This window comes from Salvia hispanica, chromosome 2, assembly GCF_023119035.1.
Source record: "Salvia hispanica cultivar TCC Black 2014 chromosome 2, UniMelb_Shisp_WGS_1.0, whole genome shotgun sequence".
In the NCBI taxonomy this organism is placed as follows: domain Eukaryota; kingdom Viridiplantae; phylum Streptophyta; class Magnoliopsida; order Lamiales; family Lamiaceae; genus Salvia; species Salvia hispanica.
The window spans coordinates 38,525,230-38,533,437 of record NC_062966.1 but is presented as its reverse complement, the minus strand read 5'-3'; the positions used below and the strand labels follow the sequence as shown (position 1 = coordinate 38,533,437).

Below are 8,208 nucleotides of genomic sequence, written 5' to 3'. Positions count from 1 at the left end.
TCCGAACAGTTGTCATAATCGTCAATTTGCATGAGGGAACGGCCGCGATTCTCGTTCCTTTGTTCGTTTATGCGGCCGACGTTATTCATAGGGGCCGCTTCAAGACGGTGGCTTTCTCGGCCGCAGTGTGCATCGCTGTGAGTAGCCGAAATTATAATTGTTACAGACTTCAGTGTCCCATATTAAGGCAACTAATATGAAAAATTTTAAAACAAATTAAATAAAAATATTTTTTTTAAATATATTTACTTATTAAAATGGAATTTTAAAAATATTATAGATATAATCTTTTATCATATTAATTTATTAATTATGAAAATAAAACGGAATTTTTTTTTTCTGAATCTCTAATTTACGGAGAAACATCGTTATTCCAAATCACAAAGGACATGTTCATATTCAATATATGGAAAATATTTTGATTGGATTTTTTTTATACTCCTACAAAAAAAGTCGATATTGATACTGATCGAGCATGCTCTCTCTTTTTATTAGCTAAACTTTTGGGGTGAGTTCTTTTCTTTATTACTTCTTCCGTTTCCGTCTCATTTTAAATGAAGCATTTCTTATTCGACACATTTATAGTGTTATTTTCTGAGTTAAGTGAACAGAGACAGAATTCACTAACAAAAAATGTCAGATTACCGACGGAAAATATTCGCTACGAATTACCGACGAAATTTTCCGTCGGTAATTTAATTCCTTTTTTAATTAATCTACTTTCCGTCGGTAATCCGTTGGTAAAGAAAAAAATTACCGTCTGGCTCTTTACCGACGGATTACCGACGGAAAGTAGATTAATTAAAAAGGAATTAAATTACCGACGTAATATTCCGTCGGAAAATTCCTTTGGTAAATCCTTGCCAAAAATATTCCGTCGGTAATTCCGTCGATAATTCGATTTAAATCATCAAATTTAATCAAAATCTAGTCTATCTCACAAAATTTAAAATTTGCTAATTAAATTACAAAGTTTCAATTTGTCTAGTTTATTCCATAAGATTGAATTTTAGGTGGAATATCTATCATCTCTACATTGAAATCCATCTTGATATCTCAATCTAACTTTAAAATCAAGCTCCTTTTGATTACACTTTGAATTATACACACATCTTTTCGTGATTTAAGTCTCAATCCATCTTGAAATCAATCCACCCCAACAAAGATTCCACCTAAAATTCGACTCATGGGATAAATTAGAAAGATTGAAACTTCGTGATTTAATTAGCAGACAGCAAAGGTAGTTATTTAATAACCAAAAATGAAAATATATCGTTTAGAATGAGACAGAGGGATTATCGTGCAATTTTGGCAGGGGCTGATGCTCAACAAGCGGGCGGCCCGCGATGATGGCACGCTCAACATTCGGTTATTCTACATAGCACTGGGGCTAATGGCTCTGGCGCAGGCGGCACAGAGAGTCAACCTAGAAGGGTTTCTCGACGATCAGCTCAGGCCGAAGGGTCTTGATAACGACCGGAGAAAAAGACGAAGCAAGCTCTGGTGGACTATGGTCTCCTTCGCGGTGGCCATCTTTGCCGGGTTTGGACCTTTACCGCGACTCCACGACTTCGAGAAGCTTGCATTGGTATTAATCTCTGTGATGGGGTTTTGCTTCTTTGTGTTCTTGTTGGGTTTCAAACGCTACAACTTCGTCCCCAAAATCGAAAACCCGTTTAAGGATGTCGGGATCGTCCTCCGCAGAGCCATCTCTAATAGAAATGTGGAGTGTCCACAAACTCAAGAGCCTCATGTTCCATGCTTAAGGTACTAATTTCACATTTTCAATCAATCAATTGTTGTGAAAAACAATAACATTGTACAATCATGTGATCTTACAAATTTAGGGGGGTTAGTTGGGCCGATTTTATTATAAAACTAATACATTAAAAGTAGGACCCACATCCCACCAACTTTTTCAACTCACTTTCCATTACATTTCTTAAAACCCGTGTCGGATCAAAGTGTAGCAAATTTTGGGGGACGGAGGTAGTAACTTACACAGAGTCATAAAATTCAATGACCAATTTTTTTTATAAGTCCAAAGTAAATGCATGATCTCTTCAATGCTGAATGAGAAAAATTACACGTGTTTACTTGAATGGTATTCCATTTTTAATCGTTCTAGTATAGTTGAGTTATTTATTTCTTTCTACTTAACTCAAAACCGAAGAAACGCCTATAACTATATTGGACAAGGGGTTCCTTGTTAGATCTTCTCTGGTTGCGGATTAATCGGATTGATTCTATAAATTTCACATGACACAGGTGGTTAGACAAAGCGGCGGCAGAAGGCAGTTGCAGTGGCGAACAAGTGAGAGGAGTGAAGCTTCTCCTCAAGATGCTTCCATTGTGGTGTTGTTTCCTCACTTTCAGCCTTGTTTCCGCTTCCGGAAGCACCTTCTTCTTCATGGAGGCCATAGAAGTTACAAACGACCGCAATTACATAAATGCCATTCTCCTATTCTCCAACCTGTCGAGGCTCACGCAGTACGCGGTCTCTTACGCATCCAGCTTCGTGATCGGGAAGCTCGGGGAGAGGAAAAAATGCAACCTCAGGAAGATGGAGCTGGTGAGAATCGGCATTGGGATGACCTGTTGCGTGCTGTGCTGTGTCACCGCTTCTGCGACTGCGAAACGCAGGCAGGACATCGGCGAGGAAGACTACAGAGACGACGCCATGAGCCCGTACTGGCTAACGCCGCAGTTCTTTTTACTAGGACTTATGTGGGGGCTCTCTGAAGACGGGTTCGAATCGTTCTACGAATCTCAGGTTTGTGAGAGTTTCGTTTTTGGAAAATTGTCATTTAAATCAGTATGTTTTATATCCATAAAAAATAGTCTCATTATTCCATTTTTGTCTGTCAACGAAATTAGTCTCATTTTATCTATGAAAACTTTCTCACCACTTTATCTATTTCTCACAATTTACCAATTATGCGTCAAAACTCGTATCGATCCGGAATCATAAATTCACCACAATTCACAATTATTGCATGAGACTAATTTTTTGGCGATTGTGTGGTGCTTATTTAATGAGACGAAAACTTAAACTCGACCCGAGTTTAAGTTGACCAGAAGTCAACTAAAATTTAAAATTTTAATTGTAATTTTATCTTTCAAAAGATGATCAATAATGGTTACCATTTGCTAATTAAGTTCCGCTTTATCGTCTCAGGTTTCTGAAAACTTGTCGAAATATGGAGTGGCGTTCGTGGAACTTGCGAATGGAGTCGGAATATTTGTGAGCGTAGTTTGCGTTCTCGTCTTCAGAAGTCCGCCTTTCGAATGGTTCCACCAAGTGCTATATTACAGTAACCTCAATAGGTATTATATCTTCTTAGCAGTTTTGAGTGTTGTGAACCTCATGGTGTATTGCTGGGTTGCATATTCGTACGGAGTCGGAGACGAAAAGGCGGATCAGGTTAGTAAGGGCCAGCCCGCGGATACTCGGACTCACCCAGAGGAGGCGGAGCCAGGAAATATCGAGGGGGGCGGAGCATATGGAGATCATATGAATAATTGGGTAGGGGTTTTGAAGGAAATAACAAATTAAAAGAAATAAATTTTATATGTAAGTTATATGTGTGTGGAAAATTTGAGGGTGCATTTATTTTAACCATAAGATTGTACTTAGTATAAAGATGTGTAGTTGATGGATATTAATATAGTGTAAAATGATGTAAAATAGACATGTTGTACTATCTTATAAGTTGCATGTTATAAATGTCCACCTTATTTTTTGTTCAAATTGTCATTTAACTAGAGCAATTTTCATACTCATGTTTTTATGTTTAGGACATCTCATAGATAATACTTGCCAAATATATCTGCAGAGTTGACAATGATATATCCAATATTTGGGTAGAAAAATAAGCTGCATACATCACATTTGTAGTCAAAACTGATGTAAAATAGACATGTTGTACTATCTTATAAGTTGTCTCTCTCTTTTTCATTGTGTAGGGCTTAATTTCACCTTGTGGAATAATTATTTTCTTGATGCATGTCACTAAATATATATTCTCAATTATTATGTACTCTGCTTTGAGGATTTCTCTCTTTTTTTAAAGCAAAAACTGAATGGTTTACTTTGACTTTTGAGTATATAATAGTAGTAGTTGTTATATCTAATCACATTATCTCAATATGAAAACAAAGAATGTAAAACAATCACAACTAAATCAAACAATCACTTTGCTTTTCTAACATCTTTGTCTTTTGTTTTTCTCTTTATCTTTGTTTTTGTCTTTTGCTTTTCTCACAGTTTGTTTTGTCTTTTGCTTTTCACTTTGGATTCAGCTCAAAGATTGTTTTGCATTTCTTATCATCGCTCATATTTTATAGTACTCCCTCCGTCTCATTCAATATGATCATTTTCTCGAGTGACACGGGATTTTAGGTAGAGCTGTGAGCTCTATGTCATTAAAATGACCATTTGCCGGCTCGTGCTTCATCTCCTGTTGTTAGTTCTTGATCATTTGATATAAGTTGTGTATTAAGTTAGTAGTAGTAGTATTTTTCATGGAGATTATATTTAGCCATTTCAAACAAATGAAATAATTGCACAGAGAAATAGAATAGATAGTATAAGAATACAAGAGGAAAGAGGTACTAAACGAATAATCTGATACATATAATTTCTCTCATTCATCCGATGGCCTTCATCTCCCCATTCTGGATCACTCTTTTACCGCAGCTGTAGAGACAAATGAAGAAGTTGCATAATGCACAGTAGAATCCTTCACATTCATATTTATCCCTATGACAAATGTCGCAGCGGCGTTTTGTGGTGAGAAGTTGAAAGGTGAGAAGGTGTGGATGGGTTTCTGCATTCACATCATATTCCTGCCCCAACTTCATGTTTCTATACCTTCCGGATGTAGTTTCAAAGCATCCTGGATGGAAGGATATATCGCAGGGGCGGCAGTGATACATCCAACTCCTGGGATTCATCTGTGTCTCGCATTGATCGCAGTAGAAATCACCAGGACGGTTGAGAGTGGCGTCGTACGTCAGCAGCAGCGGGTGGTGCTCGTCCCATCTACGGCTGCTGACTGATGCCGGCAGCATAGCGCATTTAAGGTGCACGATGAAATCACATGGGCTGCTGCTGCAACACCTGTAACAATCACAATAATATGCATAACCATCGCAACCAGCGCACAACAAGCGTCGTGAGTTGATAGGATCTCTGCGTAGATCCGACTGAGTCACACGCTTGAGGAGATGTTGCGGGTGAGCTGCGTGATGTATGATATCTGGCGTAGAAGCGCACTTGATATCTACCTTGAAGTTGCACTCCCCACAATCATAAAACAGCCCATTCATACCATACTCACACACACGGCAATATTGGTACTTCCAAGGTTGATGTTTGTCACAAGATCGGAGGACAAGCTGGTGATCATCATGTTGGTGGATCGGAAGTGAGGAGAGTTGAGGTGGCAAGTGAAAGCACGCCACGTGAAGATTGTATTTGCATTCACTGCAACTCATATAGCTACTTGATGATATAGGAGAGATGCACCCATCACATATCAATTCCGATCTCACTCCATAGTTCTCCTCGTCTTGTTCTTCTTCTTCTTCTTGGCTTCGCTCGCCAGATGAGATTAAAGTGAGCTCATGTTGGTGATGAAGGAACTTATATTTCACATTCACCAACTCATCATCATTATTAGAGATGATGATGGGTGGTATCAATGTTGTTCCTCCTCTTGTTTCTCCCATCACAAAAGGTGTAATTAGTTTCTCAGCCACCTCATCTGTGGGAAGATGGACCTGGTCTTTCCCATTTTCATTATTCCTGTTGGACATAAATAATTTAGTAAAATAAATTAAGGAAGGATAATCCAATTACTAATGACCAGAATGATGTAAAAAGAACATACTCAGTGATGTGAGGCAGCTTCATGAAGGCACACTTGACGTGGACGATATATCTGCAGAGTTTACAATGATATATCCAGTAGTTGGGTAGAAAAGGTATGCTGCAAACATAACATCTGTAGTCAAATCTGATATATTCTGATGGGACATGAAAAGAGAGAGAAAAAGGGTGATGATGGTCTTCCCTTTTGAAGCTTTGAGGCAAGGAAGCACATTTCTCATGGATCCAATATTCACAAGCATCATTGGTGCATGTGTATGAACTATCTTTGCGTGTGGTGCCGCAAGCATCACACTTGAAGGAGCATCTTCTTCTCAATGGCTTCAAGTCATGGTTGGGATGACTTGGATGACGTATGATGGTGCGCCTTTCCTCATCATCAACATCACGGGTTGCTGCACCGATCACGCCCTTGGCTTGCGCGCATCTCAGGTGCATCTCGAAACTGCATTCCACGCTTGTGCATTTGTAACCAATGCTCCAAATTATCCTTTCACAGATACCACAGCTCCATAAATCCGGTTCATGTCGTTGAGTGAGTACGTGCTGAGGGTGGTGCGATGGATCCCGTATCTCTCTTGCCATGGCTGCACATTCTCCGTGTAATAATTTTGAATACTCACATCCATCGATGCTGCATCCATAAGCTTGTTCTCCGCTGCTAAAGCGCAGTTGACAACCATAACAGTAATCTCCTCCCCGAGTATCCACCAGAGTAAGTGGATGCTCGTGGCACCAATGATCAATCATCTCTCTTTTCTCCCACTCCTCCTCCATCTCTCTCTTTTTTTCTTTCTCACTCAATATGTGTTGTTAAGCTTACAAACTATCCCATATTTCAAACAATATAAGAATCATACAAACTTACAATCTAAGCAAAGAATAAATTTCCTTTCACTTTGGCATTGCCTTTCTCTTTTTCATGTAATTATCTTTTTGTAAAGGGTCCAATTTTACAGTGTAGAATAATTATTTTCTTGATTCATGTGACTAAAGTATATATTCTCAATTATTATGTATTCTGCTTTGAAGATTTCTCTTTTTTAAGAGCAAGTATATATCAAAGTAACAAATGAATGCACTCAAAGAAACCTCTTTCTCTTTAACTATCCTCTTTGTCCACTGTCTATTCTTTTAATATGGGTCCATATTTCTTGATTCATGTGACTAAATATATATTCTCAAATATCATGTATTGTGCTTTAAGGATTTCTCTTTTATCTAGTTTCAGATTAAATTCTCTACATTATTCTCTCTTTTACTTTACTCTCTCTCTACTTTAACTATTTATTATTATTTTTGCAAAACAAGTGTGAAAAAGGAAATAGGACAATATTTCTGGGACGGAGGGAGTATCATGTATTGTGCTTTAAGGATTTCTCTTTTATCTAGTTTCAGATTAAATAATGATGATCTAATAAGGACTACTTTTGTTCAACTTTGTTTGGGCTTCTTCACAAACAGGCCCGCTTCATTGGGTTGAATTAGGCCCATATTAATGGAGCTTTAGACATAGATATGTCAACATACACATTACACGGGCCCAATGGGCTTTAACTCTTCATTTTATGGAAAAATAACTAAAATGTCAGTTAATTTGGTTTATTGTATGGTTAATTGTGTAGTCCTAAAATAATAAAGAAAACTCATTTTTACTTCGTATGTATTTGAAGAAATAGATAGAGAGAGGTGATAATTGAGATGATATAAAGAAAGAAAAATACGATAAGAAAGAAAATTGATGTTTCATAGACTTCAGTGTCTCGTATTCGTGGGGGATTGTAATCGAATTTGAATCTTTAAGGGCATTGCTTGGTATGATGGAATGGAATGAGGGTGGAATGGAATAAAGGTGGAATGAAATGAAGATATGAATGAAATGTTAATTTCCTTGGATTTCCTTTGCATTTTCATCCATTCATTCATTCATTCCATCACACCAAGCAAATGAATAGAATGAAAGTAGGAATCACATTCCATTCCATCATACCAAGAAGCCCCTAAGAGATTGTTATTCATTGAATCATCAAATCAAAACTTTTGAATTTTTATTTTATATTTTTATTTCTTCGTGTGGAGTATGGTTACTTTTGTGAGTGGTCGAAAGTTGGGTAATACTACAAAGAAGAATAAGAATGAAATTTGAATTCATAATTATGATGTTTATCCGACATTGAAGCTTTTATTGCAAAATCTAGTTTATTTGATAAAAAATAGGTTTATTTATAAATTTAATTAAAATATTAGATGCATATATAATATATAGAAAGTGCATAATATTATGGTTATATATTTATAATTTTTTATTATTTTTT

General features: G+C 37.1%; 1 protein-coding gene across 1 annotated transcript; it reads right to left on the bottom strand.

Annotated features, from left to right (window-relative positions):
* Positions 1 to 4,536: 4,536 nt before the first annotated feature.
* Positions 4,537 to 6,686, bottom strand: LOC125204877. The gene is made up of 2 exons (XM_048103633.1): positions 5,895 to 6,686; positions 4,537 to 5,809 (listed from the first exon to the last, which is right to left on the bottom strand). Exons 1-2 carry the CDS (start codon positions 6,668 to 6,670, stop codon positions 4,651 to 4,653), a joined length of 1,935 nt encoding a protein of 644 aa, XP_047959590.1. The 5' UTR covers positions 6,671 to 6,686; the 3' UTR covers positions 4,537 to 4,650.
* Positions 6,687 to 8,208: the final 1,522 nt, after the last annotated feature.

Coding starts and splice junctions, on each gene's coding strand:
- LOC125204877 (XM_048103633.1), bottom strand. CDS start 6,670: ATGGAGGAGGAGTGGGAGAAAAGAGAGATGATTGATCATTGGTGCCAC. Junction 5,810..5,894: donor AAGCTGCCTCACATCACTGA/GTATGTTCTTTT, acceptor TATGTCCAACAG/GAATAATGAAAATGGGAAAG.